An 18,195-nucleotide genomic window follows, 5' to 3' on the forward strand; every position below is an offset into this window, starting at 1 on the left:
GCTCCTTAGAACTGCACCTAAGAAAGGGGAAGATTCAGAAGCAGAGGCATATTCACATACTACTAGATCATGTGCTGTATGTGTTGTGTGTCTTCAAATAATTTCTGATTTGTGGTGACCCTAAGCCTAAGGTGAACCTATCATAAGGTTTTCTTGGCAAGATTTGTTCGGATGAGGTTTACCATTGCCTTCCCCTGATTCTGCCCAAAGTCATCCAGTGGGTTTCAAGGTTGAGTGGGATTGAATCCTGGTCTCCAGAGTCTTAGTCCAACACTCAAACTCAAACCATCCAAATGCGCCGTGCTGGTGCCAATTTTAGGGTTAGGGACTGCGCACCAACCACACAGTCCCTAACCTTAGCACGACATGGAGTCCTGTCCATACGGTTTCCACCATTTTGACATAAGCGACACACAGCGTCCACACATTGCTGCATGTTGCTTACGTAACAAGTGTGCCATTGGCACACTCATTACAACCACCCAGTGGCATAAAAAGAACCCGGGTTTTCTGGGTTCTTTTTACTCCGGAGTGATGCTGTGCGGTCTGGCAGCTGTGGCATCCCTCCAGAGGGAAAAAGGCTGCCAGCAGGCTGCCCTTTTGGGGCGGTCTGTACTGCACCATAGTTTCAGGAGAAATTAAAGTAAAGGAAATGTTACCATTTCTCCTTCTTGTTACTCAAAGAAATACTTAACCTGATATATATAGCAATGAAGTCTACATGTTCAGTGCAGGCATTCTGAAACCTTAGCATGACAATGGGCAAAATTTTCAAAAGGCTGATAAAGTACGGGAGGGGGAACTATCAGTTTTTTCTTATCCCTTCTGGGCCTCCCCCTTCCTCTGGCTGCAAACACAACTATGGGCCTACTGTTCCAGGCTAGATGGAGTCTTGAACAGAATACTGCTACTAGTAAGTCAGATCATATTGCAACATTTTGTTGAAGGTCTCAGCTAGTCTATTCCAGCATCAGACTTTGTAACCCTGTTTCTTTTGTTTGGCAGCAAAATAGAGTCACAGATTTCTGCACAATAAGGGGATACCCCAAGGATGCAGAAATATTCATTTGTAAATAAAAATGGAAAAGGGGCAATCAAACAATTCCATTGTGTGCTGAGAAATGATGAAGATGTCATTAAAATGTGGGCCTGCCTGAGTCCAAACATACTACTCATAGAATAAGCAAAACCACAACCATAAACCTGGGGTCCTTTCATACCTCTTAAAATACTAAAACTGCATCTGTGCTGCAGAAACAATGCAGTTTGACACCACTTTAAACTGACATGGCTCCATGCTATGGAATTCTAGGAATTGTAGTTTGTTGTGGCACCAGAGCTCTCTGACAGAGAAGGCTAAATAGGTCACAAAACAATAAATCTCAGAATTCCATAGCATGGAGCCATGGCAGTTAAAAATGGTGTCAAACTGCATTATTTCTGCAGTGCTGATGCAGCCTATGATTCCACTTTAACTACTGTGGCTGCATCCTAGATACTCCTGGAGAGGCATCAGGCCGCCTTCACTGATAATTCTGAATGAACCTCACTAAACTGCAAATCCCAAAACTCCTTAGGAGGGAACCATAGCAGTTAATGTGGCATAATAGTGCTATGACTGTTTAGTATGAAACCAGTACAAAATAGTATTAGGAAATTCTTCCTATACAGTTGTTGATACACCACAAGACCAACACACTCAGATATAGCAAGATTCCTGATCAGATAGTTCTAATCATTTATTTCCCCTCATCCCAAAACATTCATTTCAACAAAAAGACTACTTACTAAACCTGACCAAAAGAGAAAGAATATTATCAGCCAAACGGGATCTGTGCATTTCCTATACATCAATGGTCGCCACTTTCTTGGTTCAGGTAACCCATCTTCAGAAACCTAGAATTTACAAAGAAAAAGCAAAATGTGATGATACCTTTTGAATGTATTGCAACTTTAGGTAGACATATTTTTTTTGGTATATTTACTTCTCCATTCAGGATACAGGCATCGCTGCATTAAAAACACTAGCAGTCTATGGGTAATAAGGAATGTTTCCGAATACATTAAAGGTCGAGGCTGTTAAAAGAGCCAGACACTGTAATAATTAGCAGTTGTAAATATTCAAGAGAGAATGGGTGTGTCCAGATGGACCAGTTTTCATGGATCAAATGTGGTGTTTTGCCATATCCAGTTCTCACACCTAGTCAGCACCTGTCTTCAGCTACAATATATGCCTCAACCAGAGAGAAAAAGCCATAGGCCACATAGTGTCTACTTCCTCTTGACAGGAGTTGTATCAGCACGAGTTTCCCCATTTATAGTGTTTTCTCTCTCATATACAGACACACCCAAAATGGAAACCTGTCTATATATGTATACAGAGCAGGATCTCAGGTTTCTTCAGTGTGCTGAGCATTTTTCCACTGAGTAATACTGAAGAAAGTAATATATGGGTATCACATTTCTATGCATTTACTTTTTTCCCACTGTGCAATCAACAGGTGTTTCCCATTTTAGGTCAACTCATACATGAAATGTTTAGGATCCCCCTTTTTTTAAAAAAAGTGCTCATGTTCATACTAGTCATTAGATCACATTTAGATGAGAATGGAAACATGTGTGAATACTCCGAATTGTGTAGCGTTCTTTATATGTTCCCCTCCCCACATACAAAAGTATCTTATGTTCTGATGGTAAAATAGACCAAGGTCAAGCAAATTTGCCAACTGTACACAGCACCCAGTTAACATCTTTTTTGTTACATTATGCTTATTGAATATATCGTTCCAGAGGCAGCTCCTTCTGGGACTAAAGCAAGGTGACTTTTAGTTGTACTGCAGCAAGCACTCTTACAGCATTTTTATTTACTTAGTAAACGCCTTTTTTCCAGTATGGGCCCTGACACATCTTCCAACATAGACTCAAACTAATCAAACCACAACATGGACTCAAACAGCTGCAAACAAATCATAATAGGAATAGAAGGCTAAAAACTTGTTAAATAAGCTGTCTTATTTATGAAGATTGGCATTGTTGCTCTGTACGGCAGTGCTTCCCAAGCTACCTGACATGGGAGACAGGGAAATTTTTCCACCAACGTGACAGGGATGGGTATCATATCACCACTATCTCCACATGGACCACCATTTTGAGTAACATTACTCTGGAAGCTACTATCAGGACAGGTTACACACAATGGATGGGATTCTGTTGTGACTTTGTCATTGGCATAAATGCTGTTAACATCTGAACTGGATTTTTTTTGGCTGTACAAGGGTGACATCCTATTCAGAGTTGTCCTAGGAGTTTATCACACTGGGGCTGATTTCAGCATTAAAGAGACATTAAAGTGCATTTAAAGCATCCCACAAATGAAGCGGAAATGGTGAGTAATTATGCAAAAGATTATCACATGCAATTGCGCAAATAAAGCAATATCAGAAATGCATTGTCACAGAAATCCTGACAGTAAAAAGATGTGCATTAATGTCTTTGGGGCCACTTTAATGGTGGATTTTGTGCAACGTCGTGTGACATTGTTACACATAATTACATGATTTTTCTGGGATATTCATGGCATAAACTCCCAATTGCCTTCGTATGATAAACTCCCTAGTCTAGGAGCTAGTGGGTGGGTAAGAAGTTGGAGCAAGTATTGTGTGAAGGGAGAGTGCATGGCCATACTGGGCTACTGGCTTTGCCATGGACCAATCCAGTACCACAGCATAACTTTGTTGTGTGCTTTCAAGTCACTTCCAGTATATGGCAACCCTAAGGTGAACCCATCTTGGGGTCTTCTTGGCAAGGTTTGGTCAGAAGGGGTTTGCCCTTCCCTTCCTCTAAGGCTGAGAGGATGTGACTTGCTCAAGGTCACTATGGCTGCTTCCAAACTGCTGAATCAATGCAATATGATACTGCTTTAACCACCATAGATCAATGCTATGGAATCCTGGGGATAGTATTTTGTTGTGGCACCCAAGCTCTCCAGCAGAGAAGACTAAATACAGTAGCTCAAAAAAAAATACAAACCCCAGAATTCCATAGCACTGAGTCATGGCTTTGAAAACAGTGTCAAGCTCATTAACTCTGCAGTGTAGATGCAGCCTAAGACGTAGCTAGAGAGGCTATTCCCAAACCAAGGAGAAGGGAGGGGACTATTCTTTTTCACTCACTTTGTGAGATGAGATAAGGAATAGCTTGGTTGCTTGGAGCCAGAAGGTGATGGAGCCATGACATTATTGAAGAGTTGGGATAGAATAATAATAATAATAATAATAATTATTATTATTATTATTATTATTATTATTATTATTATTATTATTAAGCAGTGTCAAAACTGCATTAATTCAGCAGTCTCAGTGGGATTGCATGGGGATTTTGAACCCTGTTCACCAGAGTTTTAGTCCAACGCTCAAACCACTACACCAGACATTGCTACACATGTCTACTTTACGCTACGCAACTCATTAGGACCCCAATTTCCATTTTCCCTTTACAGTCTTTTATGCCAGAGAGGAAAGCTTTTATTTCGGTACCCTCTGCAACTATTTATCTGATGTCCACTGGGCAAGTCACTCTGGGCAAGTCACACTCTCTCAGCTTCAGGGGAAGACAAGGGCAAACTCTTTTGAACGCATCTGGCTGAGAAAACTCTCTGGGCCTTAGGTCTTTGTAAGTTGGAAATGGATGGAAGGCACAGGACAAGAATAACAAAAGTGAGCCAGAGGAATGGAGAGGAAGGAAAGAGGCCTTATGGACCCTGGGAGTTAAGAGAAAGAGAGAGAAAGGTGCACTTGTTGTGGGGAAATGACCCACTCAAAATGCACCTCTCAGCCCACCTGACAGGCTGAAGGAAAGAAAGAAGGAAGGAAGGAAGGAAGGAAGGGAAGTTTATGTAGCGAGGGGACCTGAATGAAAGGGTGCCAAAGGGCCAGCATGGTGTGGTGCTTTGACCGTTGGGCTACTGACTCTGGATTCAAATCCCAGCTTGGCCATGGATCCCACTGGGGGTCCCCAGCCAAGTCCCACTCTCTCAGCCTCAGAGGATGGGCCATGGCAAACCCCCTCTGAAGACACTTGCCAAGAAAACCCTCTAAACCTAACAGATCCACCTTAAGTCGGAAAGTTGGACACACAACAACAACAACAACAACAACAGGAGACCCCCTTGAAAAATTCTTCCAAAGTCTACCAGTGGGACAGGGTCCTTTCCCTCTTTCTCAGCCCAAGGCTGGCGCCTCCCTCTTCCTCCCTCCTTCCCTGCCCTCCCTCCTTCCCCTTCAGTTCTTCTTCTCTCCAGCCAAGGAGGAGGAGGAGGATGCTTCCCCGTTGTGTGAGGGAGGGTCTCCCTTACCAAATATTCCCCGCTGAAACAGGCCATAATGGTGGTGTTGGGGCTGCCTCTTTCCTGCCCTCCTCCGCCTTTGGGGCACCTGGGGCTGCTCCGCCTCACCTTCCCTCCCTGGAGGAGGCAAGGAGGGCTGGCTTAACCCTCCCACAGCCTTGCCTTTGCCTTCCCGCCCTCCTGGTGCCCTGGGCTAGAGGCCCAGCAGCCCCACTTTAACCCCCAGCCAGCCAGCCAGCCTCCACTTCTGGAACTAACCCCCAGCTGATACCAAGGGGCCACAGTATTTACATGCCTCTGAGGAAGGAGGCTCAAGTCTAGGAATGCTCATGCTACCAACTTCTTTTCTTTCAGGGAAAAGAAAGTGGAGAAAGTGGTTTGAGATCACTTTAACTGCCCTGCTTCAGTGCTAGGGAATCCTGGGAATTGTAATGTGTTTTGGCACCAGAGCTCTCTGACAGAGAAAGCGAAATGTCTCACAGAACTACAGTTCTCAGAATTCCCTAGCATTGAGCCAGGGCACTTAAAACGGTCTCAAATTGTCACTTTAACCACATGAAACTATGTACATGTAAATACAGTTTGGCTGTGCATGTGCTATTGTAATTTAAAGGTATAATTTTAAGTGTGCTGGTTGTTTATGTCACAGCTATAGCTATTACATTCAGTGATATGTGGGAATTCTGATTCGTGAGTAACATTAGTTCAAAAACATTACTAAGGATTCTGTATGGTGTGGTATGTGAGGAGGTCACATCATAAGTTACTGCACCAGGTGACACCAATCCTAGTGATGCTATTGGATAGGCTGCCCAGAACTAGCAGGTGATGGCTGAGATCCTGCATCACTTCAGTGTAATGTAAATACCCACCACTGGAATTATGTTATACAGTCCCTACAGTGAATACCAGTGTAGTGCTATGTATGTGGATCAATGGTCAATAGGCATGGCAGACAACCCACTGTGAAAATGCAATGAGCAACACGCAGAAGCAAAATATATAAACAAAGGGTGGGCCACATGTGGCCCTTGGGACCTCCAATTTTAAAATTATTTTTGGGCTGAGAATTGGTTTTAGGATGAGTTTTTGCCTGCAAACTGCCCAAAGTACCCCACCAAGCCCCCCAAAACTTTAAAAAACAAATCAAAATGGTGGTTGAATATGGCATTGTGTCACTTTGGGCAGGATGAAACAGGGCAGTATGGCCTAGCAAGCAGACATAGGGAGGAAAAAAAATCACCCCTCCCTGACATCCATCAGTTGCCCACCTGATATGAACAAGTGTGCCTAATGGTACTCTGTGTACTTAAATAGGCTAACATATGTGCAATGGTCCCAGGCAGCCTGATAGTACTGTAAAAAAAAAAAATCTCTTTGCAAGTATTGTGTACATATATACCTGCATGAGGCTCTAATTAGACACTGGCATTTATTTGCTTCCTCTCATACCTTGAAGAAGGCACAACTGTGAGCCTAGTGCACCAACAGGATTCTGGCCTTGGAAACATTAAAAGCTGCAATTACAGCTACAAGAATTATTTATTTTAGTTATGAAATCTCCCATAATAAAACTGCTTCATGATCACCAGATGTCCTATGCAATAGCACCTGTATGAGGTGACTCATGAGCAATTATTGGGTGCTCTTAAATGTGGTGCCTTGCACTATCCACTGAGGTTTTACACAGATCCCATTCTTTTAAACTGAACTTCCCCATAACATCTAGCTTGATTGAACCCCCCCCCCCAAAAAAAAACCTGTTGATAGAAAGGTGGTGTTTCTCAGCCTAAGGGGAAGGCAATGGTAAACCTCCTTTCAACAAATGTAGCCAAGAAAACCACATGATAGGTTCACCTTAGGGTTGCCATAAGCTGGAAATGACTTGAAAGCACACACCACCAATAACAAAATGTCTTTTGCAGCTATAATGTATCTAATTACAGAATAAGGACGAGGCAAACCAAGTCCAGTGTCCAGTGTAGCAATAGTATTAAAACAGATAATTAATCACTGTTCTGTGGTACATATCATGTGTGTAAATATTAATTTAGCTAGGTACAGAGACAATTGTTCTGTACTGTAGTTACAAAAAAAAAAAAAAAAAAGGCAAGGCAGTCAGGACAAGTTAAAAGCCAGTGAACAAGGAATGGTCCCAAATGATACTGCTACAGCTGTTTCCCAAAGAGTAAGTCAGTTATTGTTGATATCACTATTTATAACCATGTGGTGGATATGGGATGTCAGTACACAAGGTGCCCTTTCTAGCTGGCAAACTAGCCTTCCTGAAAATGCAAAGCTAAGTAGTCAGTGTGGCACTGTTGATGTTTCCAGCATCCCTGACTCTATTAGCTGCCTCTCCCAGATTCTAAGAAGTCAGAGAGTAAAATAATAATACATCTACTTTGTGTCTCAGAATGGTAGTACAATACTGTATTTGGCAATCATAAAAAGAGTGGCAACTGGTAAAATAAAAAGTCACCTATAATGGATGCATTTTGGAAGAAATCTTCAAATTCTTTTTAGAAGGCTTGGTATGCTTTTGTTTTATTTTATTTGTAATTTCACATGTGCATATTTAAATAAAAACGTTGCTGAAACATGTTGAACTGCTTCTATTTTTTTTTATGGTGTACGAACCCATCCCTGTTCTTTGCATGTTATTTCTGTCTCTGGTACCAAATTTTCTATTATAAAAGTAATTTCTACTTTGTTAATTGAGGTACAGCTGTACAATTTCCCCCCTATTCATTCTGTTTAAACTGTGCCAAACTGCATATAGTCACATTTTAGCACCTGCCTGCTGTTTCAGAATAATAACATTATTTAAAAGCAAGGTAATTAAAACCTCTACCTAGCAATGCAAGACATATGTATAATTGTTCCTAAGTCTTTCCAAATTATAAATATTTCTTGGTGTGGACTAGATTAGAATAAAAATATTTACTTGGATTTGTCTCCTAAAAGTGACTCCACTGAGGTCAGTATTAAGTTATTTTTCCACTCCTCTCCAACATTTTCCTTAGGGTACCAAGATGAGTCAGTCAGCATAACTGACCTAACAGAGCCACCATTTCCAGATGTCTTTTAGCACCATCACATAATGTAGATCTATACAGCTTACAGAAGGAGTGGTCTTGGGGTAGATATGGGAGAGCCAAATGGCATTTCAAGTCCAGTGGAGCCAGCTAGCCTGAAGGTGAAGCACAAACCTGCACACCTGGTTTATAGCAGTAACTTTCCATCATAGAATTGCAGCTGACAAGCAGCATAGCAAAACAGACTTCTTATACCTTACTTCACTCAACATGCTTCTACACCTACTCTGGCATAAATATAAAGGTAAAGGTAAATATTTCCCCTTTGACATGATTGTCAAGTTGCATCCAACTGTATTTGTGTGTGTGTGAGTATTAATTGCTACCTCAAGGTTCATCAAACAGCAGTAAGTTGCAAAAGACATGGATGAAGAATAAAAGAACTCTTGATCCCAGAAATTTGTTTTGATACTAGAACAGAAATAGAAATAATTTATTATGGCACACAGCCAGCATGATACTAGAACTGAATTGATCTCACAGCCACAGATTGGAAAGAAGGTCATGAAAATGAATTTCAGCAAGGATAAATGTAAGATACTTTATAGAGGCAGGTAAAACCATAAATATATGATGTGGGTCACGTAGCTTAAAGCAGTATAAATGAAAAGGACCCAGGGGTCCTAATAGACCACAAACTGAACAGTAGGATTGGTGGCCAAAAGGCCAATGCGTTTCTGGGCTGCATAAACAAAAGTATAGTATCCAGTTCAAGGGAAGTAGTAGTGGCACTATTTTGCTTTGGTTAGATTTTACCTGGAATATTGTGTCCAGTTCTGGACATGGCAGTTCAAGAGGGATATTGACAAGCTGGGATGTGTATAGAGAAGAGCGACCAAGAGAAACCAAAAAGGGAAAATTTTGCTCACTGCCCACTTTGTCTCCTTATCTCTCTCCCTCATTCTCTCACTCACTCTCTCAGGCACACACACCTGGAAATGTAACCAGAAAAGAACGTTACGGTTAAAACAGCATTTGTTTCATTATTCTGTCTATTCCCGACTGAGCAGACTTCATTAGTCATTGGCAGATTAATCATTGCTTTAGCTGATGGTTTTCATCTGTCAATGAAGGCTATCCTGAACCAGTCTATCCCACAAGGGAAAAAAAGGCCTTTTAAAATGTAAGAGTGCTTTTAATTTTTATTTCAGAGGGATCTGTATGTGTACATTTATACCTGACTACAAAAAGGTGAGATACTGGGTGGGCATTGCCAAATTCAGTGTGTGACAAGGTTTTAGTATGAATGTAAGATGCATGTTGGAAAGATTATAAAGGTGCAGTAGGGAAGAGAGCAGTCTTGACTGCATTGTCCTTTTGAAAACAACATTTTCTATGCAAGGAGAAGGGCCTCATGTGATAAAGTCCTGAAAAGTGACTTGATGGCTGTTTTGATATATCTCAATGAATGTCACAGAAGATGAAGAAAGCTTGATTTTTGCTGCTTCACAGAGTACAACATGAACACATGGTTTCAAAATCCAAGTAAAGAGCCTCAATCTAAACATGAGGAGATTGTTTTTACTGTAACTGCTGTTCAACAGTGGAACAAATGCTCTTGTAGGGTGATCAACTCTCTATCTTTGAGAGATCTTTAAACAGAGGCTGGATGGGTATCTTTCAGGAGTGCTTTTGTTTTATATTCCTGCATGGCAAATGGCTGCACTAGATGACCCTTGTGTTCTGTTCCAACTCCATGGAGGTTATTACACTGTCTTTCTTCCCATGCTAGACGCAGGATGTAAACTTAAATAGGTTGATATTATCTCACAGCCCCATGCCTGGGCAATACACAACCCATTACTCAATCTAGGCTTCTCCCACATCTTTTAAAGAATAGGAAAATCCCATTCTTTAAAAGATGCAGGAGAAGCCCAGATCGGGTATGAGATGCCTACTGCCCAGGCCTAGATGTGTGTGATAAAATCTGCCTGTTTAGGTTTACATCCCACATCTAGTGCAGAAAGAAAGGTGGTGTGATAATCTCCTAGCATTCTATGTTTCCTTATACACAAAATAACCTACATCTGGTTACACCAAAGATGATGATGATGATGATGATGATGATGATGATGATGATGATGATGATGATGATGATTTCAGGTGTAGAATTGTTGCAGCTATTCAAAGTTAGAAATCATTTCTCATATTCTTTGGGCTGATAAACCCAAATCTCTCTTCCAATTCCAGCAATAAAGCACACATTCCTTATAGTGTAGTCCTACATTCCCTTGAAAGTGGATATAGAGCTACAGCCTAAATGATTGAAATGAATGGCACTGTAGCATATATTGAAGCATCCAGGTCTCACTAATTTCCATTTTTCCCTTGGATTTTGCTGAGATGACATTTCTTTGTTTGACTTGCATCAGCCTTTTGGGAGAAGGGGCTAATAGTGTTAAAAGTGAAATGGAAAAGTCAGAAACAAGAAGCCAGTATTTTCAGGTTAGAATATCCCACGTTATGTTTCACCTTTTGAAGAAGAAAAAAAGTAGAGAGAAGACTTCTAAGATATATATATTTCTGTAATTACAGTTATAAACATGTTATTAACTCTACTATTTTCCTGGATATAGTTATGATAAGGATTTTTATTTATAGCTCTAAACTCCAAAAAGAATTCTGCTCGCAGTTTCAAAGAACTGGCATACTAACATGGATAATAATTCTTTCCACATGGTGGAGCTCTCAGACTTGAAAGTTGTTGCTTCTTCATATTGGTGAAATAAAAACATGAGCATTTGGGATCACATCCAGTGTTGTGTGAACTGACTTTCCTCTCTTTCTTTTCCCTGCAACATGCCTCCCAATTCTCCCGAGAATCTTCCAGGCTTCTGAAGCAGCTTTTGAGGAAACATGGCAGGCAACTGCAGGTCATCATGCCCTGCTACGTTATTAATAGATGCGGTTTTATTGGTGGACAACCAGTGCAGACACATTGTTCACTGTCCAGAAAAGAATTAGATATATTTAATCACATTAATTTTGATATATCCTGGATTGTGGTCATGACATGAATTTGGATGCATTATTGGGTCTACTTATCTAAGGCTGCATCTGCACCGCAAAAATAATCCAGGCTGACACTGCTATGAAATTCTGAGAACTGTAGTTTTGTGTCACATTTAGCCTTCTCTGCAAGTGGGCTCTGGTTCCACAACAAATTGGAGTTCCCAGAATTCCATAGCATTGAACCATAACAGTTAAAGTGGTAACAATCTGGATTATTTCTGCAGCGTGGATGCAGCCTAGGGAGTAACTCCCTCCCGAACAAAAAAGTTTGTTGCCAAGAGCAAACAGAAATAACAGAACAAAACTTTATGAATTAAAACAAATTACAAACCACCAAAAAGACTTGCATCAGCCAAATGCCTTTTGGGAGGAGGGGGAATAGTTTGAAACGCTTCTTAAAATCTAGTAAGTAATTTTCCTAAATCCTTCAGAAAAGGGGTGCTTTCTGAGCTATGATGACTCAAGGACCTACTTATAGTTATTACTGGCCCAGTCTGCTACTAAGACAAAATTGCAGGTAGTTCCCCAATTGATGTCTGGGCCCCTGGATTAATCTTCTTAATTTCAGCCAAATTTTCTGTGAAATAAATAGGCTTTGGATGCAACCGTTGGCCTTAATAACAGGCATACTTGCTGAGAAGAAACTGCCATTGAAACCAGTGGAACTTTCTTCTAAGCAAACATTTGTATTTGCCTTCAGATAATAAAGACATTTAGGCAAAAGTAAGATTTTAAAACATCTATTAAAAAGCATTTGGAGTTGTATAAACTAGCATCGATGGTGGTTTGAGTGCTGGACTATGATTCGGAAGAGCGGGGTTGGAATCCCCAGTCAGCCATGAAAACTCAATGGGTGACTTTAGGCAAGTCACATTCTCTCAACCTCAGAGGAAGACAAAGGCAACAAATCTTGCTAAGAAAATCCTATGATAGGTTTGCCTTAGGGGAGCCATAAGTTGGAAACAACTTGAAGTCCACACACCTCTGTCCTAAATCAAAATTCTCAGACATCATTATATCTATTGTACGTGGATATTCACTACATCAGTGATATGGGCTGAAACATATATTTAAAAAATAGAAGGAAAAACTAAACTGCATTTATTATAAATCTCATTCCATATACTAGAAAGAAGTACAGTATGTATATACTTCAAGTGCAGTGTTAGGACTTAATGTCAGATAACTAATTCTGAGTTGTTGGCCTATAAGATTTTTGCAAATAACCACACTGTAATTCTGTGTCAAAAATGAAAACAAACAAATAATCCACAATAAGAGGCACACTGTATATTCTCTAACCATAATCTGAAAAATGAAACTAACAGAAACAAAAAATAAAAATATAATGCCATTCCACTCCCGACCTATAATTCCTGGACATTCAATATGTTCCATCTTTTGTCCTTTAAGAACAAATGATCTTATCGCATTTTGACTTTCTGTTCTACTTCTTCTTCTTCTTCATGTCCCACATTATGGAAGAAAATCCCATGTTCGAAAATGGCAAATGCATGCTATCTGATTGTCCCAGCATCTGGAGTATGTTGTAATTTGCGCAGGTTCATACTGTATTAAAATTAGTCTTAAAGGTGGTACCTGACTCAAACTTTAAATATGCCTCAGGAAGAATTGGATATGTTTTAACGGCATACCAAACAGTTAAACTCTGATTTGTTTTAACAAGAGGCACACCGTATATTCTCTAACCAAATGTTGATACAATTTTCCAGTTGAGATCCAGTTAGTTCCAGGAGAGATTACATTTCCAAATCCTTTTATGCCAAGTAACACGTCTCATAACGACATTTAAAAGCACGAAAGGACTACATTTCAGACATGTATGGATACAGGAGCGATTGGGTATTCTGGAAAAGCTAGTGAGTTTTTTCCATTTAGTATTCAAACATTTGGATTTGTTGTTTACACACATACACTCCCCCCCCTCAAAAAAAAAAAAAAAAAAAACAGCAACCACAGCAGTGACTCATTTCAAATGAGAAACACAAAGAAAGCAATAGGGCTTTGACCAATATATTGTGACAAGTCATATATCTACATACTGTTTTTCTTCTACTCCTTCTACTTCTTCTACCCAAGGCTAAGTGCATAAGCAATTCAGGTAACACAGCTTAGGACTTTTTATCAGAGGCCTTCAGGACTAGCCCTACATTTAAACAAGATAACACACTTTCCTCGGGCACCAGGTTTGGGAGGATCATAGAAAGGGAGAAACGTCTCAGTTATTTGATTTGTTACTCTTTTTTAGCACCAGGATTGGGAAGATGTGTTCATGACCTATGGAGGGGGGCATCCTTTGCCAAAATAAATTGGTGGGTATGATGTACCTTGACTTTGGTGTCAGCAAACTGTCTTGCCCTCTTCCCATGGGGGTCCCTATTGCATTTCATGGTTTGGTTCATTCTGTCAACTAGAAGTCCCCAAATGCTGATGATTTTTATAACTATCTCAAAACTAAAGAATTTTAATTAGCATGCATGGAGGCGCTGCTGTTAAGCTTGTTTTCACTGCTCCAAATGCAGTAGAATTAATCTTAAAAGTGGTACCTGACTCAAGACGTTACAAGCTCCGTACTTCTGAGGACTACAGATTTTAACTTGTCCCTGAAAAGTGTACTTGAATGATCAGTCAGGAAGGGCAGGACAGAGAACAACCTTTAAGAAGCAAAGAAATGGACCAGAAAAGTAGTAGCCAGAAAGAAGAAATGGAACCGGGCAAATCAACTAGCTTTGCAAGCAAAAACCTATCATGCAGCAGTTTCTTGTCATATCAATAATACACTTGGGCCTATGTCCAGTTGTGAGTGAACAGGGGACAAAGTGTTCTGGTCTGATAACTGAGTTGTGATTCGGGCAACCAACACCTATATCAATAATGTGTTCATTTAAAAGGAATGCAGCTGAGCTGGACAAGCTTCAGCTACCAGTGATTGTTTTGTTAAGTAAGAAAACAAAGCAGCTAATAGGAAAGAAACGGGGAAGGTAAACCTAAAGGCGTTTACTTCTAATTCTCTTATTTTAGGGGCAACTCATTTTTCCTCAAAAGCATTTAGCAAGTTTTTCACAAATGAAAAGTAACTATTACATGTACAATCCAGGGCAACAGACTTTTGCTTGTTAAATTCGCAGTTACCTGCTTGACTGATATGGTTGCAGAACCTCTCCAAAAGGTGCCAGCAGAGGACAGGGGAAAATCTTTTGTATCTGTGCAGTCTTAGGCATAAAGATTAGTTCTTCTTGGGACATGTTTCCATGTGGTTTTGTGTTGCTCAATATTGATAGTTGCCTAAGAAAGTTTCTCCACATCTGAGGCCAGGACTAGATCTGAAACTCAAGAGCTATATGGTTACAATAAACTCACATCCGCTGTGGGAAAGGAATACTTATCAGGTAGTTTAGTGAGCAGAACCAAGGAATATTTTACTTCTTATTATTCTTGCCTATTTTCTCAGAAAAAAATCCCTTACATTTTAGCCATCCACTTATCCCCACAGACTTAATTTCAGAGCTGGCTAGAGAAAAAATGTCTTTTTAAATGACATAGCATTGGCAGGGAAGAATCAGTGGGAAGGAGCCAGCATGTGCACCCTTCTTTCGCCATTCAATTCTTTCCCAGTTTCTGTATCAGTGTTATAAGAGAAATACAGCTTTTGTAACACTGTGTTTTCCTCACAGGCTGGGATCCAACACTTACACTAACAGAATATAATTCTTCACTTGCCTGATGGTGGTCCGTGGTGGGGGAGCATGACAACTCCAGAATACAACAGTCTGGAAGTTAAACAGGATAAGTTGAAAAGTGCTTTTTTTAACTTCCAAAGCCCTAAACAGTGTAGAACTATTTTTTGCAAGTCTGCTCATTCCCTGGAGTTAGAGGAAATATCTAAAGCCAAAATATCTTATCAAAGGCAGTGCTGTCAGTGTCTCCTTCCCCAAAAGTATCAATCTTTCGCTGCCAGAGGCAGGGCCTTTTCTGTGGGGACACCATGGGAAGCTCTTTCCTTGTTTACCTGCTTTGCACCAGGTTTTCTTATGGGATTTGGTTAAAAGTACATTTATTTATCTGAGCATTTATCAGCCTAGAGTGGGATTTATTAATATGAACTTCTTGCTAACATGGCATATCAAAAAGTGTAAGATTGTCTGAGTTTACAGAAGACTTCCAAGATGCGTGTCTATGTGTAATCCTCTCTTTTGAGCTGATGTTCACATAATCATGGAAGGATGTCACTGTGCAATCTACAGGAAGTGCATATGGAGTGCAATATTTTCTGAAGAGGAAGCCCTTTTCTTCAGTAGTTATGGTGTGGCTTTATATAGAAAGCTCTATTTTGGGGCAACAGGATGTTGCATTTCTTTTTCATGAAAAAAAGGTCTCAAACACACTAAGCTGTGACAGCAAGGCAGTAACCCATCACATCATCAGAAAATGACGTGGATATGTTCAGAAGCTGATGAAAAGTCAGGAAGACAACAAAACAAGAAAACCCATGAACCAGATGAACTCTGCACAGTCTGACTCATATTAATATGTTTTGTGATGGAATTCCCTCGATTGTTTCTGGGGTTTATAGCAAGGAGGCTGGTGTCTATGAACCCAGTCAACTCTGCAAGACCAAACTCATGTGATTTCTGCAACTGAATCCAACACAGTTATTATTTTGTCAATTGTAAAGAGCACAAGACTTGGGCTGGTTGATACCAAATACAGCAGACCCTGCGTGGATATCAAAATCCATGGATGCACAAGTCCTATTATATACAATGGGGGAATAAAATGGTGTCCCTTATATAAAATGGCAAAATCAAGTTTTGGGAATTAAAAAAAAAGTTCATGCAATGGATGCAGAATCCATGGATACAGATGCTGACTGTATTAATCTAGTCCAACATCCTGTTTCTCCTGGCAGGCAACAAGACACTTTGGGGAAGAGATTACATCTGTTATATGCTTCAAGCATTATATGTATTATAAAGGAAATGTACTGTATTGTCGCCATTATATGGAGCTTCAGTGAAAACATTCTTGATTGCTGAAACCAGTTCCCCTCCCTGTTGTGGTCCCCATAAAACTGGAATTCCATGAAATACTTGTCTAACACAGAGGCACTACTTACCATAACTGTCATGGGGCACAGGTGCTGAGACAGGGGCACCTTTCGTAGCTCCCTGATGCCAAAACTTGAAGTGATACTGAATGTGGCATTTGAAAGTGCTATGAGGTGTTGGTGTAACTCTCTCTCCCTATAACTTTATGAAATGCTGTGCTTTTGTGTTGAGAGTTTGGTTTGCTTCTCAAGGGAAAAACAAGACTATTGCGCTCTCTTCCTGACTCCCCCTTAACCCATCCTCCCTGCTCTATACCCTGCACAGCATACGTTTCAGGTTTCTAAAATGTTATTTTCATTTATTTTTGTTTTCCACTTTTTCACTCAATTCTGAAGCTCTGCTACTGCAATGTTAAGAGTTTTTTTTGTTTTGTTTTGTTTTAAGAAAAAAATAGAAAAATAATAATAAAGGGAACCAGCCTGCTTGGGAACAAAGGTGAAGAGGATGGGACATGACTGCCAATATTGCAACTGCCCCGGCAATGATATTTTGCACCTGGGGACTAATGCAACTGTGAGCTTAGTGATGGGTGTCCCCCATAAGGGATGCTCTAATTGTGCTTCGAGGACACAGCAACTACATGTTGGAGGCAGCATTGTACAATACGTATCACCAAAGGCTCTATTTTCCAGATCTATATGTGGTTTAACAGCCACATGTGATAAAGTCCACAGACTGCCATCATATGTGTATGGTTGTATGTGAGTGTGTGATCGACTGGCTGATTGAGATAGAAGGGCATAATCCTGCCTGCTCTCCACAGAGCCCCCAAAGTAGTTTTAGCACCTTGGACAGCACCTTTAAATTTCAGACTGAAATTGAAGTAGATTTATTGACCCATTGACCCTGGAATCACTTAATGTCACTTAGGCAATGTAAATTGGGCAAAATAAATAAATAAATAAATAAATAAATAAATGTCCTGTATCTATAAAACTAATAAAATATTACTACAACAAAGTTAAAACAATACTATAAAAATGTAAATTAATACAAATAATATGTCATGAAATATACAGACATAAAATCAAGATGAAAGTTGGAAGGCTTCCCTGAATAGAATAGTCTTTAGTGTGGACTTAAAGTAGTCTAAAGAGGTGGTGGTCTGCAAATTCATGGAAAGGAGATTATTAACAATTTAATTCTCTTTTAATGTACCACTTTTTAATGTTTTAAACTGTATTGTTCTTTTAATACCGTGAGCTGCTCTAAGTCCCAGTTCTGAGAAAAGAGAAGGATACTACTACTAATAATAATAATAATAATAATAATTCATTTTACCTTTTCACCTGAAGGAAACTGGAGAGTGTTACCTGATGTTAACTTCCCCATGTACCACTACTATTTATAGCATGGCTGATCATATGGCTCTTCTGACACATTTTGTGAGAAACAGGAAACAGAAATATATGGTCAAAGAGGCACAAAAAACTGTTCTAAAACCCTTAGTTTAAAAAGGGTTAAAAGCTACAGCTTCAACTGCATTCAAACTGGGAGTATGAATGTGGAGGTTCTCCAAATGATGAGGTACCGTGAATATTCTCCCCCTCCTGCCCATTTATTTCCCTACAAACGGAAAAGAAGCCTAGCTTGTTCTGCTGTAAAGCTGTTA

The 18,195-nt window shown here is 40.0% G+C and overlaps 1 protein-coding gene across 5 annotated transcripts in view; it reads right to left on the reverse strand.

The window, feature by feature from the left end:
• SLC44A3 (solute carrier family 44 member 3) overlaps nt 1-18,195 on the reverse strand; it is a 144,233-nt gene that overhangs the window by 47,726 nt on the left and 78,312 nt on the right. For 3 of the 5 annotated variants that reach the window (XM_042466151.1, XM_042466150.1, XM_042466149.1), the window contains exon 8: nt 1,789-1,896. In XM_042466151.1, coding sequence (XP_042322085.1) covers nt 1,789-1,896 — 108 coding nt within the window. Of the gene's footprint in view, nt 1-1,788; nt 1,897-5,353; nt 5,462-14,607; nt 15,337-18,195 lie in introns of those variants that run through there. The other 2 variants (XM_042466153.1, XM_042466152.1) reach the window with 2 other exon arrangements.

The sequence above is a fragment of the Sceloporus undulatus genome, chromosome 4 (assembly GCF_019175285.1).
Source record: "Sceloporus undulatus isolate JIND9_A2432 ecotype Alabama chromosome 4, SceUnd_v1.1, whole genome shotgun sequence".
NCBI lineage: Eukaryota > Metazoa > Chordata > Lepidosauria > Squamata > Phrynosomatidae > Sceloporus > Sceloporus undulatus.